This window comes from Convolutriloba macropyga, chromosome 6 (genome assembly GCF_964194025.1).
Source record: "Convolutriloba macropyga chromosome 6, txConMacr16.3, whole genome shotgun sequence".
Classification (NCBI taxonomy): Eukaryota; Metazoa; Xenacoelomorpha; order Acoela; family Convolutidae; genus Convolutriloba; species Convolutriloba macropyga.
In genome coordinates, this window is record NC_134473.1 from 67,735,877 (window position 1) to 67,756,906 (window position 21,030).

Here is a 21,030-nt window from a genome sequence, read left to right on the forward strand (position 1 = left end):
CTAGAGCTGTGCATCTGGAGGTTTGTCAGACATTTAACACAGATAGTTGCCTACTAGCTATTAGAAGCTTTGTATCGCGACGAGGATATCCAGAATTCATCATTTCTGACAATGGATCAAACTTCACATCTGCAAAAAATGTGTTGGATCTGAACAAAATCAGTGTTGACAACAACTACATCAAGTCCCAGTTACAGCAGCAAAACATTACATGGAAATTGAATCCACTTCTAGCCCCTCACTTCGGTGAGATATGGGAAAGACTAATTCAGTCTGCAAAACGCACTTTGCTCATAATTTTAGGCAGCCAACAATTGAAAGCCGAAACTTTTCAGCAGTTCTATCCTCATGCACGCGGCGCGGAGTGTTTGAGCACAAGCTTGATTTCCTTATTTTGTTTTGATTGATTGATGACTTCTGATTTGTTTTGATTTGTAAAGTTTGCGGGTTATATGTTTTACCCACTTGTGCAACTTAGCAATTCATTGTAATCTGGAAATCTCTTGTGAATAAATAGTGAACATTGGCATTATGTAAAAGATAAAAGAAAATTAAAATTATACCTACTCATAATCATTGAAAACCGTTGTGTCAAAACTTGAATCGTTAGAATTAAATCTATCTTATTTTTCCAAACCCACTTTAGTGGGATAGCGGAACAATATACTCAAATGGGTTTTCCTTGTTCAGTCAAATTTGGCCGATCGATATATTTATTGCAGAAAGTTGGGAGTGGTTTCATTAAAAAAGCCCGTCCAGCTTAGAACGTATAGTTTAAAAGATCTTTCTAATTTTGTTTTTCTTTCAGGGATTTATCGAGGAATAAAGTTTTCTAACTATTAGACACAATTTCGTTGATTTTGTTCACGATTTCCTTAATTTTAATCCAAGTTTTTGTTAATGTGCTAGTATTTGTCAAAATTGTCAAGAATAGTATTGTAGGTATTACCTCTAAAAATAAAGGAGGGCTGCTGAATCGTTTCATCGCAGTTTTTTTGCTAAATTGTTGAAAAATCTATAAATTTCAGACTTTCACAGCAGAAAAGGTGCCAAATGCATTTTAGCCCATTTTGTTTTTTAGTTTGCCAGAAGTATAAATCTGGAAACTGCTAAAACAATCTTTTCATATGCAACATAAAGCATCAATTTGGTTCCATTTCTTATAGGAACCTTCTTGAATGATAACACTGACCGCCTTTGCTAATTTAATTCATCTGTATCCAAAACTAATCATTTGGTTTTGAAAAATTGAACTATTTAATTTGACCATTTATTTACTTCGTAAATATATGGGTTATTAGGAGCTTTATTTGGATGCGCAGATATACCAAGTCCCGTTTTCTTGTCTTATTGGACCCTTAATGTCAAAAACTGTTCAGATTGTATTGAGTCCCATGTTTACTCAAAATTTTTTTGAAATTATTGCTTCAATGTTAATTAATGGCCCAAATGGCTGTAATCACGATTCAATTAACGCAAGTCCCGTTTACAAGAAAGTACGCTCCCATGAACATGACATATTAGCTTTAATTATGAGCTCATGGTATTCAAGTCTTTGTCAAAAAGATCTCCAAAACTTAAACTGAATTCTTGTCTTTTGCCTGTAGTTTTTATGCAGTCTCATGAAATAGGCTCACTAATCGAAAATTCTTATTGACTTTTTTAATTGGTGCAATTAAAAGCACACCCTGTTTCTAGTCGATATCTTATGACTCTTATGACTTTCTATACGTCTGTTTTTTTTAAAAAACTGATGAATTTTCGAACTATGAAATTTTTATATCATACTTCTGTCAACCTGTAGCTTAGTTTCAGCAAAGTCTAATCAATCATTTTACCATGTGAGAAAATTTCCTGGAATGCTTGACAAATTATAACGTTACTTGAAAACATTTATTTTCCTCCGAAAATGTTTTAATAGTTTGACGGCTGCGACGTTGTTCTCTCTCGTAACCTATTAAAATTGTCAGTGTTGATCTGTTTGTTGTTATTTATGTATTCGTTCAAAATATTCTAGATTATAACAGATCTCAATTACATATTTTGAAAGTACAAGTGAACAAATTCAATACTTTCATTTTATGGCATAATTTATTAGAACTTTCAAATTTTCAAAATTTTTCAGATTATGAATGATCCCAAAAACTTCCTTTGAATGTACAAACGACGGAATTCAAAAATTGTTTTATGATTAACGGTTTGTCTATCTATGGTAATAGAAGTCTGGATAATTACAGCACTGAGTTCCTTTTTTAGGATGCATAAGCTAACAGGTTTTATTTTCTTTCTAATTTATACATCAATTGGTAAAAAAGAATCTTTTAATGATTGCAGTTTTTTACCTAATTACTGTAATCATTTAGAAAGTATCAATTTTCAAAAATTGAAGCTTTTTTTATACTTTGTCCTTTCCGCTGTCTTTTTTTTCAAATTGTTACAGAATCTCATTAGGCACAGGTCTCACATCTTTTTTAGTAATGCAAAGGTTAATTTGTTTAGTTTAGGTGTTGTTGGATGCCATTTTGATTGTGCTTTCTTATAAATATAGTCATCGAGTATTGAGTGTAATTTTGGTTGTTTTGGTTTGACTTTTGCGTTTGTCTATCTCGTAGATTCATTATTAGCAGTTTTTAACGGCCCTCTAATGAGGAACCACTTTATTCATTTAGTGGTTTCTTGAACAATTTATGAATTTTTAAAGTTTTCTATTTTTTCCGGATTTGCTAGACCATTTTGTCAAAATTTCGGTAGAGCGGGGTCGGAACTTTATATGCAAACGCATATTAAGGAGCCTCCTTGTATTTGCTTATAAGGTTCGAGCAGGAGCTTTTAACGGACTGCATAATCCTGTAATAGTCCTTCTTTTTGAAAAAACTGTATACAATATTAGCAGGTTTGATACAGAACCTTGGAAAAATTAGAATTGGCCTTCCTAAAAAGTTATGAGAAGAGGAACATTTTGTATCTGTATAATTTTCCAGAAACTAAATGGAACGCACAACCAAAAAATTGGGCAGAGCTATCCGTGAAGCAGAAAAAGATGCCAAATGTTTCAGCACTTCTAAACCAGTCGCTATATTTCACATTCGACTGTTTGGCCACGTTTATTAAAGTAGTCCTAGTTTCAGCGAATTGGGAAAAAATACAAAAACTGGGGCATTGAAAATTTGCCGGAAAATTTTGCTTACACAAGATTGTTCAATTTCATACTTCAGAAAATAATGATTCAGTTCATTAAAAAATGATGAGCAAAGACCTAGGCGTAGAATATAACCTATCTTGCAAAATATTGCAGTATCAATTTCGTATCCTGCAAAAGAAAGCGCCCATTTTGTTGCTTACAAAATTTTTGCTGCAAAATTTTTGCTTCTTAAAAAGCAAGGCGTTTCAGTTGTTTTTGCCAAGCTCTTAAATGGAATTTTTTTTCGCTAGTCTGCTAAATTACTGCCGTATATTGGCCCGTAAATAAAAGACGCCATATCGCCCGTCTACATTGACCTGTAGTAATTTAGCAGCTTTCTTTCTCAGCAATAGATTCTTGCATGAAAACGTCAGTAAAAAATTTTCACTCAATTTGGTAGTAAAAATTCACTCAATTTGGTAGTACTTTTCGCTTTTGTAATTCAAACAGCTGCCGAGCCGAGTTAGAGACTGATTGTTGAAAATTCTCTTCTCTTCAACAAAACTCGATTTTATCCGAAACTGATGTCAAAAGCTCAAAAACACCATTTAATTGAACATTTTTGCTTAATATCACGTTGTCGCGTCCTGGTTTTTTTTAAATTTTTCCCGGTTAATTTTGTGCTCAACGGTTTCATTTTCATTAAACTGCTCAAAAATGCTGTTAGTTTTCGTGTTCTTTAACTGTTTTGTCATTTCTCAAACTATTGAACCTTCGTTTCATCCAAAAATCCTCTTATTGAAGGGAACCAAACATAACTTAGGTCATTTTTTCAGCCCAGAAGCTCTCGATGTCACGATTTCTGAGCCGGAGACGGAGCCAGTGCCCCAACCGGAACCGGAGCCTGAGCCGGAAACCCCAAAACCCGCTCCTAAAAAGCATCATATCAAATTTGAAGCGGAAATGACGCTGGAAATTGAGGCTGTGGACGAGGATTCCGGCGAAAAAGTTGGCACAAATGTGGATGATCTTTTGGAGCACATTTTGAACATGAACAATTCTATTCAAGGGGCAGCAATTAATGGCATGCAACTTAAACTTGGGGTCCCAACTGAGGAACAAGAAAGCGAGGGCTCCAAGTTAGAGCGACAGGAGGACAACATTAACCTAATAGAGACGGAACGGGGCGCAGAAAGGGAAGGATTTTTGAAAACAAAACGAGACAATTGGAAAAGCAAAGATTCAGAAACTGAGCGGGCGTCAAAACATGAAGAGGGCTATCACAAATCTGCAAGTCACGAACGAGACCAGAGTTCGCCTAAAGAGCACGAAAGGAGTCATGATTCAGCCAGCAAGCACGAACGGACCAATAAACCTGCCAAAGAACATGAAAGAGATCATAAGTTGCCCAAAGAACATGAAAGAGATCATAAGTTGCCCAAAGAACACGAGAGAGATCATAAGTTGGAAAACAAATACGAGACAGACCATAAAACTGCCAAAGAAAACGAAAGAGATAATAAAATGGCAGCCACGAAAGAACGCGAGAGAAATCATTTACTACCCAAAGATCAGGAGAGAGACCATAAGACAGCTAAAAAACACGAGAGAGCTCAAAAATTGACAACAGAACACGAGAGACAACACAAAACTGCAAAAGAACATGAACGAGATCACAAATTGACAAAGGAGCACGAGAGAGATCCCAAGTCGGCGACAGAGCACGAAAGAGACCATAAGACAACCAAAAAACACGAGAGAGATCAAAAATTGACCACCGAACACGAGAGACAACACAAAACTGGAAAGGAACACGAACGAGATCACAGAACAGTAAAAGAACACGAGAGGCACCATACATCTGAACAGGAACGTGAAAAAGATCAAGAAAAGTTCAAAGAACACGAGCGAAGTCACAAAACAGATAAATCAGCCGAAAATCAAGAGAGACATCGAAAATTGACCAAAGAACACGAAAAAAATCATAAGGCGGCTAAGGAACACGAGAGAGATCACAAAGTGATCAAAGAAGAAGAACGCAATCATAATACAGCCAAACAACACGAAAGAGGTCATAAGACAGCTCAAGAGCACGAAAGAGATCACAGAACAAACAACAATAAACACGAGAGAGATCATAAAACAAACAATAAACACGAGAGAGATCATAAAACAAACAATAAACACGAGAGAGATCACAAAACGAGCAAAGAACACGAGCGCAATCATAAAACAGCAAATAATTTTGAGCGAGATCAGATATTAGTCTGAAAACATGTGAGCTCATGTGAACAAGCGGACATCAATTTGGGAAAATTAACCAACATTACAGACCAATTAGAAGTAAACAAAACAACAAAGAACTCATATTAGTGATTTTATCATCAAAACTGTCTGTTTTAACTGTCTAAATATGGAAGTATTTTGAGAATAAAAATGACATCGTTAGTTCCTTCAAAAATATCAGTTCTCAATATTTACGCGATGAATGTGAAATGTTATGAATAATATTAGATTATGGAAAGCTAAGTTTTGAGACGTTAAAAGAAGTGAGGCGAAATTAGAATACTTAAAATTCTGTTAAAAACGAACTTTATGAGCATTTAATTACAGACCGCGTCGCTTCAAAGTTTAATGGAAAAAGTTGACAAAAACATTACCCGATACGTAATTTATATTATAGGCTATATTTGGCTTCTCTTACTCTAGTTGTGACTTTTAAGTTCATCTTTATTAGCACGTTTCTAGGCGAAGAGTCACACCTTGATGTTTTATTGTTCCGACCCTCTTGAGGGGGGAGGAACTATATACTCAAATGGGTTTTTTTTTGTTCCGTGAATTTTCGCCGCTCGATATATTCATCGTAGAGAGTTGAGACTGGTATCATTAGAAAGCTCGTCCGGCGTAAAATGTGGAAAAAAAAGATTTTTTTAATTTTCGTTTTCTACAAGAAGTTATCGAGGATTCACGTTGTTTTTATTCACATTTTCCGGAATTTTTGCCTAAATTTTCGTCAATTTTGCTAAAATTTGTTATAATTTTTAAGAATAGTGTCGTTGAATTTATTTTTGAAGACGAACAAGCATTGTTGATTGTTTTGATTTAATTTTTTGGTCAAAAAATCTAGATAAACAATTCAAAATTTAGTCTTTTTCATCAAAAACAGCACGAAATAAGCTACTTTAGTCCACTTTGATTAAATTTGCCGACAGTACACACCCAAACAACACTCATACAATCTTTGTAGACTCAGAGGGGGCTATTTCTACTTCAGAGTCCGCTGAGAGTGCGCTGTAGTTAAAACTTTGCCGTTTTTTGCTAACTTTACTCGTTGATTATCAAAAATGCAGAATTTATTTTGAGTTTTCAACTAACAAATTATCTCTATCTACAACATTCGAAAAATTAATTGTTCCTAACGGACACTAAGTATTAGCAGGGCTAGTTTTGGGCCATTCTTGGACTGTTACAATCCAAAAAAAATCGGGTTGTAATCAGCCGGTCTTTTTTTTTTTAAAAAAAAGTTTTTTCTTTAATAATAAAGAACAGAACATATCAAATCAAAGCTCAGGAGTGATAGGTCCAACCATTTTGCTTGCTAAGCAGCTCCAAGCTAATGCATTTAGTTTTTTAATTGAAAGTTTATGGTCGTTTCTTTTTTTAAAAAAAAATTGACTTTTCAATAAATAATGGCTTAATTAACTTTTCCTCTATTTTTTTCTTAATTTGTTCAACTTCCAGTTTAGTGTCAGCAAAGAAAGACTGCTTCTTCTTTCTACTATTTTAGCATTTATTCTCGGTTGCAGTTTTAAGCCTGAAGTTATTGTTTTCTGGCTTTGATACTACAAGATTTCAGATTTTTGTTTGTTTTGATATTTGCCAGTTTTTCACGTTTTCTAATTTTGTCACATTATCACATTATTGACAGTTCTCATGTCACCTTATTAGCATTCAGAATAAGGCACAATTTAACATATGAAAATCCTAAATATAGATATCATCGTTTTAACGGCCTCGACGCCTCTTTCTTGAAGAAATCAATTGAATTTTTTAATTTTGTCTCTAACTGTCATTTATACTTTGTCGTTTCGGTCGTATAAAAATTCCTGTATAGTGATAGCTTTCATTGGTTTTTCATGGAAAAATAGAAGAACCGATATTCTGATATTAGTAGATAGCTGATGGCTTTCATGACTTTGAAAACAATCGTTTTCCAAAATTAAAGAAAAAACTTTTTAACTTCGCAATTTTGTTCTTTTTATGTTTCTTTTTGTTACCTAATCTCGTTAGTTAATTACAGGTCAAATATGACATTATGGGTGTCAAGGGAATAAAAGGGATTGTCGTCGCAAAATCTTTTTTTAAAGAATTTGTTATGACCTTACTGGCTTCGACACCGGTTTTTCACAACAAAAAAGTAAATTAATTTGATTTTTGTCATATTTGACGTTCTCTTTGTAGATGCAAGAAATATTCTGGATAATTACAGGTGTCGAGGGCTTCCTTTTCATGAATAAACGACCCCATTTAAATAGCTCTTTTTGTAATTAATGCCTTTCATGACATTGAATGTAATTTTGTTTCGAAAAAAAAAAGTAAAAGTATTACATACTTTAGCACTTCGCTTTTTTGTCTACTTGTTACCTAGTCTTACTAATGAATGGCCAAGTACATTATAGCTGTTTGGAGAAGGCGCAATCAAATATATTTTGAGTGCCAAAATTTGGCTTGACGGTTTTGACAGCGTTTTCTGGCAAGTTTTAATTGAAATTATGTTTGTTCTTTGTTGTTCTTTTTAGCCGCTTTAAAAAATGAATAAATACAGGTCCTAATGCCTTTCTATAGAAGCAGTGGTAATCGTAAATTTGTGGTAATTTTAATTGATTCCTAATGGTATTTATTACTTTGAAGTTAACTGTTTCAAAAAAATAAGTTGATTTTTTTTACCGTTTTTGTTCTTTTTTGTATAATTGTTACCAAACCTTTTTATGGACTGGTCGCAAATGTTTCCTGGTGATTTATAAGCTATTTTTGTTTACTTTTAGGTTTATCTGACAGTATGTTGACTTTGTTATTAATTTTAGTTTTTAAGAGCGACATAAATTTTTTGATGTAATTAATGTTTGTTTTTGTTTGATTTTGCTGTTCGTCTTGACTCGCTTTCCTAATGTTGACATACTACAGCAATCTAATGCATCCATTTTTACTCCACTGAGTTATTTGCGTTGGAGGCTATCTTATCGTTCATACAGAAGTTTTTGAAAAAGACTTTTGGGAATTTTTGGGATTCGCAAAAAGGACTTTGCTTTTTTGGGATTCGCAAAAAATAATTTTTAGGTTTTTCTATCTGTTCCTCATTTGGTAGACAATTATGCCAAAATTGTGGATAGGCGGGGTCGTAACCTTATGTGCCATCGCACATTACCGAGCCGCCTTGTTTAATATTATGGAAGAGATAAAAAAATAAGACTTCAGCAATGACATTCCAGCCAAAAGCTAGATTTTTTGTAATTGAATCTGTTGTCTCAATAAATAACGTATAAAACTTTTAAAAAATTACGTTACATATAAGAATAAACAGAACAAATTTTTTAAGCGAACAAGGAGGCTCAGTAATGTGCGTTGGCACATAATGTTCCGACCCCGCTCATCCACATTGTTGACTCAATTGGCTACGAAATGATGAAGGGACAGTAAAGTTTCAAAACCATACATATCGTTCGAAAAACGCTAATGCAATAAAATAATGCCACGTTAGGCTGCCGATAAAACTTGTTGTTAATAGGACTACTAGAAAAGACTGTAATGAAAACCAAACAAACATTAAGCCAAAACTCGATGTATATGTAAAAATCGGATACAACCTACGCAAAATAAATTAACCTATACTTCATCAGAAAAAAATGGGACCTGTCAAACGGCCGTGTAACAAGTCGACAAAAAAGAGCGAAAAACTGCGAACCTCAAGATTGCGTTTCTATATCTAAAAGCAATTAATTTTAAAGTAATTATTCTCATTAGATATTATCTGAATTCGCCAATAAGTTCAATCATATCTCCATAATAGCAATTGAGAGCTGTCATTATCCGGTGTGATATGACTACAAAAAAGAACAAATACCGGCAAAATTAAAAAGATCAACTCAACTTTGCGCGAAAATGGAAATGAAGCCATTAAAACCATAAACTCGTGACTAAAAGAATTAAAAAAACGTTCAATTGCGTATTATTTCAAAGCCAATGGTACCTACCATCAATGTTATAATTTAAAAAGAAAACAAAGATTCTTTAAACTGTACAAATATATAAAAATCTCAAACATTTTTTGAAATCTCGTAGTAACAGTTCTAACAAAGCCTAACAATGATTGAAATTAAATCAGTATAAAGATTAAGTTATATGCTACCAGAAACTGATTCCTGGCTTGTCTTTAGAGAGTCTGACTACAATTAGAACGAAAAAAATGGCGAAGCTCAAAAATCCAAATAAGTTTTTGAAAACAAATGTTTTCAAATGTCATTACGGAGATAAGCTTTCAACAAAACGAGATGAATCAAATTACAACACCTCAAAAAACCAATTGGGACTGTTATTATTGAGACTAAGTATTGAGACTACTAAAGAGCAGCAAATACAAGCAGAAGTCAAAATTTCAAAAACAATTTTACGACATCACAGTGTTTAAGGCACTATGTTTATAAGATGTTATCTGCAAGAACTGTAAATATTAGGTTATGGAAAACTAACCTTTCAGACGGTAAAAAAAGAAGTGAGACGAAATTAGAACACATCAACTTCTGTTAGAAACCAAACATTGTGCTCATTTATTTCCGGACCTTGTCGTTTCAAAGTTCAACGGAAAAGTTGACAAAAACATTACCCTATACGTAATGTATAATATAGGCTAGATTTTTGGCTTCTCGTTTTCTAGATGTGACTTTTAAGTTTATCTCTATTAGCACGTTTCTAGGTGAAGAGTCAACCCTTGATGATTTTTTAAATTTTATCGAAGAGATAAAAACAAGATTTCAGCCATGACTTTCCAGCCAACAGCCACATTTTTTATGTAATTAAATCTGTTGTCTCAATAGATAACGTAAAAAACTTTGAAACGATCACTTTACATATAACCATAAACAAAAATCTATTCTTAAGCGAACAAGGAGGCTCGGTAATGTGCCTACGCACATAATGTGCCAAACCCTCTCATCCACATTGTTGACTTAATTGGCTACCAAATGATGAAGGGGCAAAAAACTTTCAACAACATACACATCGTTCAAAAAACACTAATACCGTGAAACAATGCCACGTTAGGCTGCCGATGAAACTTGTTGTTAATTGGACTACTAGAAAAGTCAGTAATGAAAACCACATAGAAGCATTAATTCGGACCAAATCTCGATGTATATGTTACAAAGATCATCCAAAAAATAAACTTGCATCAGATACAATCTAAGAAAAGAAAGTAACTTATACTTCACTAGAACAAATATAGGACCTGTTAATTAGCTGGGTAACAAATCGACAAAACAGAGCAAAAAAGAGCGAAGTTGAAAAATGAGTTTCTGTATTTAAAAACAATTAAATTCAAAGTTTTTTTTCATTAGATATTAATCTGAAATCAAAATGTTAAGAAATTAAATGAGACATGTCATTGTAAAGTGTATTTCAAACGAGTACAAAAACAAGAAAAACTACCTGCGAAATTAAAAAACTCAACTCTGCGCGTAAGTGGAAATAAAGCCGTTAAAACCAAAAACGCGTGACAAAGAGAGTTAAAAAAAGTATTCAATTGCGTATTATTTCAAAGCCAAGGGGTCCTACCATCAATTTTTCAATTTAAAAATCAAACAAATATTTTTTAAACTGTAGAAATATATAAAAATCTCAAATTTTTCGATTAGTTCTAACAAATAATAGCAATGATTGAATTTAAAACTGGTATAAAGATTAAATTATAGGTTACCGGAAACGGGTTGTGGCTCGTCTTTACCGAGACTAAGCTACAAATAGAAAGAAAAAAATAAAAAAGTTGAAGCATAAAAATAGAAACAATTCACTTATTCAGATACGCATTTTTTCAACGCTGTGCTTTTACCCAAATACGCTTTCCCTCAGTTGGACATGTCTAAAAGGCTATAATTCTACAAGAAAACAAAACGAACCTAAATAGAAAACTTTGAAAACTGGTAGTATAAAAAACAAGAAATCATTTTGAAAACTTTACAGATATTAAATTACAACTCACAGGTCAGTTACCGCCTGTTTTACTTTGGACATAAGATAAAATAGTGACAAAGTTCAAAAATTCACCAACAGTTTTTTTTAAAACACATATTTAAACTCATAAAAAACATTAGATAACAACTGAAAGTATTGTCTATGTTCGCCTATACCTCTCAAAAAAAAACAATTGGATCTTTGATTTGGGGAATAATTTATTGGAAGTTAAAAAAATTTACAAAAGAAAGCACAACATAAGAAGTTCATAAAATTTAACAAAAACATTTGTTCAGAGCCACAAAAACCTTGAACTTAACTCTGAAATCATAATATATGATTGTTGCATCTCACTTTTTGTAAATAATTTCTGTCAGTAATTGAGCTCTGATTTCAAGTTCTTGTCAGTAATTGGCATAAAATGTCTAAATGTGAAAAAAATCCACGCCCAATTAAAATCTAAAAATTTGTTTACCGTAAGGATCTATGGAGAGATCAAGAGCAGTACTGATATTATTCCGCGTCTCCAAAAATATTCAATAGTTCAAATGGTTGCAAAACAGACAAATTTTTAAATAAAATTCTTCAGTATATTAAAAATAAATAATGCTTTTTTATAATCAACAAGTTTAAACTTGCGAAAAACTGGCTAAATTATAATCGCAGAAAACTCTTCAGGGCAGTGCAAGTATAGCTGTAGCTTACAAAGAACATGACCGCAGTTTTAGGTTGTCTACTTCCCAAAAATCTTTTTTTAAAAAATTTTATTTGTGAGCTTAAAACACAGTAAGCTAAAAACAAATTTGGTCCCATTTTTGACAAAAAAGTCTTGACTTTTGAGAAATTTTGCATAAATTTTAGCCAAAAAACTTAGATCGAACAATGAGGCAACCCTCCTCAATCATTTAAGATAAAATAAATCCCACTACCGTTACCAATTTTAACATAAATTTGCAATAATTTAGAAAATATTGGTCAAAAATATAGAAAATGTGAAAAAAAAAAACAAAAAAATACTTTCTCTTATTCACGAAATTTTAAACCTCGATAATTCCCAGTCAGAAAAAACGAAAGTCAAACAAATCTTTTTATTTCCATATTCTACGCTGGACGGGGGCTTTCTAATGATATCACTCACAACTCTCTACAATGGTTAGTTATATCGATCGCCCAAAGTTGATTGAACAAAACAAAACCCCTTTGATTATATAGTTCCTCAACCCCACTAAAGTGGGTCATAACAATATGAACTTCATTTGATAGCATAAAAAACGAACCCAGGGTCACATTAGAGGAAAATGTATTATTTTTTTCAAAAACTCAAAATATTTCATCTTCAGCAATCAAAAATCAGTAAATTTCTATTTTTTACATATCAAATGTTTTTTACATATCAATTGTTTTACATATCAATTTGTTTTTTACATCTCAAATGTTGAAAACGTATGCAATTGCTATTCGCAATACAAAACTAGATGAAACCCTTTTTTGATCAAAGTTTATTTTATTGACAAGTTTGTTGACCAATTAAATTGACAGTTTAAAGTTTCTAATTTTAAAGTTGTGATATTTTCATATCAAGTCCCACGGGCTATTTAATAATACAATCGGCCAAATCGTTGTTCCAGTAATTTTAACAAGAAGGTAAAATAAATTTGGTATTGGGTAAAATGACATTGACACTACTTCCTAACAATGAGTCCTTTCGTTTTGAGAAATGTTTTAGAGATAAAATAATAGTGAAAACTTAAAGATTAAAAACTTATTTTCATTGTTTTCATCAATCGTCTTTTTCATAGACAAAATAATTTAGTCTACTCAAACTGTGACTTCCTGGTTATGCGTTTTTTTGACATTTGTATAAGGAAAGGCAAAAATCCGCAGACAAACTGCCAACCGGTAACCCATCGTAAAAATCTTGCGAGATTTTAAGCCCTGAAGTTAAATATATTCACGATATTGCAGATTTTAGAGGCAAACAGCCAATTGTGTAATTTTTAACAACAAATTTTTGGGTCTCTACTCCCATAGTCTAGGCCTGGATTTGCGAAAGCTTTTGTGACCATAAGGTGGTATCAGTCCAAAAAAAGAATTAAGATAAATTTTATGGTCATCTCGAGTTTAGTTCGAACGAAGCTTTTGCAGCTGGATTTCAGCTCGATTCAAATTTTTTCTGTTGGACTTTAGCACGATCCAATTTTTGTTCTGCGCTGCATCAACTCGGCTCAATTGTCAGCTGAACATCAGCTGAGCTTTAGTTGGACCAAGCAACAAGCAATCAGTTAGCAAGCTTTGCAACAAAAATCAAAGTTTTCTCAATCAATTTTTTAAATTAAATAATGCTTAGTAAAATTTACTACTTTTCATCTCATAATATTTGCCATTACTGTCTCAAAATTGAACCTAGTTGAAAAATTGATTCATTCAGTTTGTTTTTCTTCGGAAATAGAAAAGAATTTTTGCTGTGGAACCACATTTAAAAGTTTTTAAACTTGACTTGCTCAGATCTAGTTATGCGAGACTGCTTTTTTGCTCCGGAAAATATATTTAAAATTAAATAGGCTGGATTTCTGCAAAAAATTAAAGTGAATCTGTTCAAGTAGTTGACAGCTACATAAACTGAACTACAAGAAAACAGTGTCATATAACAATGCAAAAAGCTTAATTGAACAAAGACATAATATGATTTTTCTGATTTTCAGAGTACATTTTTCTATTAAACTTTAGCAAAGTTTTTGATAGGCCTATTGCAAAAATTTTTTGACATATTGCTAGGTTCATCGAACCTTAAGCTTTGATGTTCTTTTTGATGTCAAAAATTGAACAAAAACGAAGCTGCTTTTTAAAAATTCTGCGTTTAGTTCTTGAGAAAAACAATGTTGTCGTTCTATTGTTCGACCTAAGATTGATGGTAGGTAAATTATCAATAAAAAATTACTTTGGAATGCCCGGGGCGAAAAGTATTGCATGGATCTAAATGATACGATGCCTGTTTTTACATCTGTTTTTTATCCTATAGTCGAAACGGAGTCCTGTTTGTTCACAGGCAAGCCAACTCTACCAGCCAATTTTAGTTGTCTATCAAGCTTATTTTGTAAATCAAACCAAGGTCTAGTGATTGTGATCCCAATTCCCTGGTGAATGCAAGGCCAATCAGATGACATAGTATCAAAATAACTTTCCTTTTTCATTTCGTTCGGTAAGATAGGATTTCAAAAGTTCTTCTGAATCGGTTCACAAACTTAGATCAAAAAATTTTTAGGGATTTTTTATGCGAGATGGGATCAAGGAGTTTAACGAGATCTAAAATTGCATCCGCTAAAAATGAGCTAATATCTTCTTCTTTTCGAATTTATTCGGTGACACATCATAGAAAATTTTGTAGAATTTTGTTCTGAATCCCAAATTACAAGTTTAACAGCTCATATGCATCAGGATGTTCAGGTATTTGTTTGCAAATCAGCTTTTGGTACACTTTTGGTAAAGCCGGAGTAATTAATTTTGTTATGTATTTGCATGGTTGGAGCAGGTTTTTTTTTTCATATAACGGTGTCGCAACGCAAGAGAGTTACACGAAGTAAGGTAATTGCCGTAGCCATAGCGCAACTTCCCACTTCCTCTATTGTACTTATAGGTTTTGCTGCATTGGATTATCTCGATGTCGAAATCGACTGTTACAATTGGCACTTAAAACGCGTCTCATAAAGGTGCAATGGGTGCCATGAGAAGCCATTGCTATATGTGAAACCCTTGCAAGAACTATTGGGTATAGGGGAAATCCTACCACGCAATATCAAATTTAGGATTCTGACAAAACTTTTTCATCAAACACTTATGCACAGGTTTACTACCCTGACTGTCTGAGGGAGGTACTTGATCATGGAACGACTTTTGATATTCAGGATAGCAACAATTTTACCATAGAGCACAATAATCTTGTTTTTTTTTTTGCAAAATTCGTTTTCGTTAGTTCATAGAACCTAGAATTCGCAGGGCGCCATCTGACTTGTCAACAAATAAACAAACGTGGGGGTTACTAGGCATAAATGAGTCATTTCTGGGCAGAACTTTTGGAAAAACAAGTCGACAACTTTACGAAAAGCCTCAAAAGTTTTGTCTAAATATTTATTAATTTCTCGAATCAAAGAGTTAGTTCCATCCTGCAAAGTTACACACTGAAGACGATCCCCATCATAAATAATTTCCTTGAAACAAAAGCTGTCAAAAACAAAGAAACTGTCTTTTGGTAATTCGCTGACTGCAATTCTTGAGATTCTGGAGCCAATCAATAAAATTTTTGTTTCCTCCAGGATTGCTTTGAGCTGAAGCACAAAAGGCGCTCAGGTTTCTGGAAAGGTGATGTTACCAATTAAAGCCTGCTGACTATCAAGCTGTTTCATCGTTGACACTTTTAAACTCTCAAAATTTACTACGGTAGCGTTGGCTTAATACTGATCCTTTGGCATTCTGATTGGCTGATGAAGTCTTCGCGATTCAACAACACCTTGATTGTGTTAAAGTTTAAACAATTTGTAAGAATTAGGTTTTGATGAAAATTCAACCATAAATTTGTTAGAGTGCTATGATGGTATGCAAAATGGTCTTTTTGAATGAAGTTCAAAAAACTGTTTTAAATGCGCAACTGACCTCTGCAATTTAACCCTCTTTTTTGACGTTGAACTATTGTAGCGCAGATGTCTTAGTGCTACCTACTGTAGATGAGATTAATTCTCTAAGAGTTTTTTCGTATCCTTACCGTGTTGATTTTGTTCAAGTATTTGACAAAAAAAGAAACAAGGTCTGTTGATCCACTTGACTGAAAAGTCTTTTACTCTCACAAACTTAATTTCAAATGAGTGCGTAATATTTGAGGTAAAATGGCAATGATGAGATGCTATTGAGGCGTTTTATTTTCCAGTTCTTAGAACATACTAAAATTGGGTACTAGTAAGTAAGCTCATTAAGCTGTCCTCATTACTAATATGAGGTCTTAATTTTTCTTGTATTATCAAACGGTTTTTAAAATGAATTTTGCTCCAGTACCAATTAATTCATATTTTTATATGTCAGTCGATTTTCAAATGGTTGCTTAATTTCGGATAATATGCTGATGTCAATACGAAGCTTCCGTTTGTTTTCGGACACTTTTGGCGATGATTTTGGCGAACTGCATTGAAGTTTCTGAAAATTCACGTTTTTTTGCGCAAAAATATTTTATATGTTCGAAAACTCTCAAGTATAAACGCCCCCTTGAGAAAAACTGAATTTCTTTCAATTCTACAGTTTCAGGAGTTTTCATGTAGAGATTAAATATGGTAGAAAGCTGTTGTCTTTGATAGTTTCCATGAGAATAAAATGTAACAATGTTTTTCATCTCTTTTGCCCTCATTTTTCAAGACTTTTCAAGGACAAAAGCAGTTTGCTTTACATTGATAACAAGCTGATTTATAGCTGATTTTTTATATTGAGAGTATTTTTTACTAATTGTTTGCGAGGCGGTGATATTTTGGAGCCTTAAAACAAAACATTTCTATCCCTAAACAGAGCACGTCATAGATGCTATAATATCGTTTTACCACATCGCATCAGCCCGTTACTCTAATTAAAACTTAAACCATTCATTAATTTCGTATTTTTAAACTTCATCAAACTATGATGAAATGTTGTTACTTTTAACGCTCTTTCTCTGCTGTAGCAGCTTTCAAAGAACTCACAGCGAATTTAATCTGAAAACATTCCTATTCAAGGCAACTAACAAAAATTTGGGATATTTCCTCAGCAAGGAAGCGATTGGTGCTGCAATTCCGGAGTTAGAACGACGTAGTACAAAATTCAAAGACGTAGTTCGAATGACGTAGAGAAGAAAATGTGGGCTACAAAATTCATACCTGGATTGAAGTTGCTCTTATTTCACCGATCAAGTTAGTGATGAGGTGGAATAAATACTTCAAAAAACCATTTTATCTGAATGTGCCATTAAATAATTGGATGAGGCCAAAAATTCCACAAAACTAGTTTGTTTGACATTCATCTTATAAACTTTTGCAGTGGTTTCGACGTATCCACCGTTAAAAAAGAGTGAACAAACAATTTAAAAAAATTTCCCCTCTTTTTTAACGACCTGAACGCGGAAGATGGAATCAACTTTCCTCAAAACGAGGAATCCGCCACTCTGAATGAAATCTTATTGTTAAGAACTGACTGAAATTCTATAGAAAAATAATGAACATCGATTTATATTAGCGAAAATCGGCAGATCTGGAAATCTGTTGAGTTGAACAAAATAACGAGAGACGTCGAAATCGAGAGAACACATCCAATCAATGGTTAATGATTAATTTATTGGTTTGGTGACTAGATGTGTAATTTCAATTAAGAAAATTCAGTTTTGAAAGTGAACAAGCGAGAAAAGTGGAAAATTTTGTTTTGGTAAATCTTACCAATTCAGAGCAATTTTCGAGTCCATTTTGATAAAGCAGATCTCATAGTTTAAAAAATTCGAATAAAAGATCCTTGTTTAGCATAGAATTAGAGAAATCTCTAAGAACCACCCTTCACGCCATAAGTGTAAGTCTCCAAAACAGTTTCTGTGAATCGCACATTTCGAGACTAGTGAGCTGAAGGGCTCTTAGAGAACTTAAGGCCCTCTGCGCGCTACCTGTTATCCCGTTTTTGAGGACGGCAAGCCAAAATGTTCAGACGAAAAATCAGCCAAGCGAAAAATCGAATTAAAAAAGACCGACAGGACTAATATAATTGCTACAAACTTCGTTTTAGAGCAATTAAACATAAAATAACTGCAATTTTGTGTAATCAAAAGTCTATGGCCCGTCATCACTGAGACAGAGTAACAACAAGCAGACAAAATTATAAAAAATCACAAGTATTTTTTTCAAGTCGAAATCATTTTTTTTAATCATATCGAAGTTATAAAAACGGTTATACTTGAAATTGCTCTGTTTTAAACCTCCAGAGAGAGCCAAACAAAGTAATTTACAAAGTTAAATGATAGGAAAAAATTAACAAAAAGGCTATTTAGCTTTAATTAAGCTTCATCAGAGAGCCAACGGGATCTGCCATTAATGACATTAATTGATAGGACAATAAGAATTATAAAAACGGCCAAAACTAACAAATTTACTGATCTGATAAATTTTGGAACCATGTGACATCAAAGTCTCCTAAAACGTTAAAGAACTTTAGTGCTTGATCAGAGACCAAATAAGACTTGTCATTAAGGTCATTAAAAGACAGGACAACACTATTAATTGAAAAACGCGCCAAGAAAAAACTAGTTTTGAAATTAAGTACTGCCAAAGTCCTTAAACATAACCGACTAACGTCGGGCGAATTGCTCTCAAACAAACGGCGAACGAGTGGCTTTGTCAGTAGCTAGGCACGGTTTAGTGAGGCTAGTTTTAGCTTTATTGACGGGGCGTAAGTAAGCTTAGCGGGGAGGGGGGTGCAACGTTGGGCTGATGTGGTGGCAACAGTGGGGGGGGGGGGCAACAGTAGGCGGAGTCAATCTTTAAGAACCGCCCTTCGCACAATAAGTAAAAGTCTCCAAAGCAGATTCTGTGAATCGCATAATTAAAGACTAGTGAGCTGAAAGGCTCTCAGAGCACTTAATGCCCGCTGGGCGCTACCTGTTTATCGCGTTTTTGAGGTCAAAAAGTCAAATGCGTTAGATGAAAAATTGGTCGAGCGAAATATTGCATAAAAGACCAACAGGACTAACGTAATTGCTACAAACTTTGTTTGAGAGCAATTAAAAACGTTAACCATGAGTTGAAACTGTGAAGTAGCTGTCATTAGGCTTCGTCGGAGAACACAGATGTTATCTGCTATTATTGACATTGAATGATACGGCAAAACTATAAAATAGCTGCAGATTGCCAGAAAATAGCCGCAAAAGCTCGTAGATCTGCAGTCTCCAAAAAACAGTAAAAAAAGTAAATTGTCTTTTCATTGAGAGCTGATAAGTTATATTTTGATTAAAAATCTGCATAAGTTTTTGCTGCCTTTATTAGCTGCTCTCTAATACCCTTCAGTTAGAGCGACACACTCATTTGACCTGATCTCTTTGAATTAAAGTAAATAAAAGTCAATTTAAAATTGAGGAAGCCATTTTTGTGTGAGGTAAGTCGTGTGACCAAAAGTTTAATCACGCAAATGAACAAAAAAACTCGCTCCACCAAGAGCGAAAAATGACGTCAAGCACGCACTTCAATTGAAATTGCATGAACGAATGAACAAAAAGCAGATTTTAAGTGGTTGTGGCGTCATATGGTCGTAACAATCGCGACGACGAAATTTGAAAAAAAACTAGAGAAGGCCAATAATAGCCGCAGCTATCGCTGTGCTGCTATTAATAAAAAAAGGCGCGCAAAAACTATGAAAAAAGGCGCAAACTGAAAAAACAACTTTTCATCGAATATGGCGAAATCTTGACAAGATTAATATTTTAATGCTTCCTACTCAAGGTGTAGACGCTTTCAATCTATCAACATATTTATTAATCGTATTTCAAGATCACTTTGGATGAGATAAACCTTCTGACAATTAGGAAATTCGCATTGACAGCAAGCCTCGGACAACTACAGTTAAACATGGACCGACCAACAAATCACTTGGGTGCAAACCAAGACCGCCCGGTTGCATTATCTTAACAACTAAGCAATGCTGGCTTTGATACTTCTTCGCTCACAATCGCATTTAAACTAGCAACAGAGCTTATTTCAGGAAGCGAGCAACTAAGATCGTCGATATTATGAGAAAGAATAAGGCGCTCAACGTTCCCACTCTGGTTTGCAATCTATACTTGTAGACCCCCCTCCCCCCCCCCCCCCCCCCCCGATAAGTCAACAATGAAGAGCTCAAGCCTGAAAGTCACCCAATAATTCGAAGAATGCTCTGGAACAAAAGCGCATAAACGGTCCTGCAAAAAAAATAGCCAGTAAAATACCTGAAACTCGAAAAATTTTAAGAGAAAAAAAATTAAGTGAATAACAAAAATATACCCGGCAGATTTGCCGGAAAATAGCCGCCGTTGATTCCAATAAGCATGGTTGGGATTGAAAAAGATATTGAAAAAAAAATTGTACAAAAACATTTTTCAAGTCCGATTTATTTTGATGGCATTTCGTAGTTGAACATACTTCTGTTTCTTAGAGAGGGGTTACTATCAATACCAATAAGCATAGATGAGATGGTAACTAAGATTTATAGGAACGACGTTCAAATTGCGGGCATCTAAAATTGGGCTTTATGGGTTTATCCCGTTTCTATTTCTAACTTGAATTTTTTATACTGACTCTGTTCATTTTGAATTGCTTTGCTGGCCAACTGATGTTCAAAATCACTTTTAGCAGAATGCGAGAAGCGAGAAACTAGCCTAGAGAAGTCAAAAAAAATTTCACGCAAAATGTTGAAAAAGCGGAAAAATAAGGTAAAGCGAAACATTTTTTTGTTCGACGAATAAAAAACATAGTAGGACAAGTCCTGATGTACAATTCAAAGAATTTTCATTGAATTAACAAAAAACTAGACCAGGACTGAACTATGAATGGATTGGAAAAACCATTTAGAAAAAAAATTCAATCCAAAAAATTGAAAAAACAGTAAAAACCAAAGTGAAATTGCCGCATGTGAACGAAAAAAACCACTAGCGAGAAAGCAAATATTTG

The 21,030-nt window shown here is 33.8% G+C and overlaps 2 protein-coding genes across 2 annotated transcripts in view; one reads left to right on the plus strand and one right to left on the minus strand.

Moving 5' to 3' along the window:
* The window catches only part of LOC142340548 (transient receptor potential cation channel subfamily M member-like 2), a 296,757-nt gene that overhangs the window by 162,347 nt on the left and 113,380 nt on the right, over window positions 1-21,030 (minus strand). The window lies entirely within an intron of this gene.
* Window positions 3,807-5,581, plus strand: LOC142340550 (uncharacterized). The gene is made up of 2 exons (XM_075391192.1): window positions 3,807-3,843; window positions 3,958-5,581. The coding sequence occupies exons 1-2, from the start codon at window positions 3,839-3,841 to the stop codon at window positions 5,390-5,392; spliced, it is 1,440 nt and encodes a 479-aa protein (XP_075247307.1). The 5' UTR covers window positions 3,807-3,838; the 3' UTR covers window positions 5,393-5,581.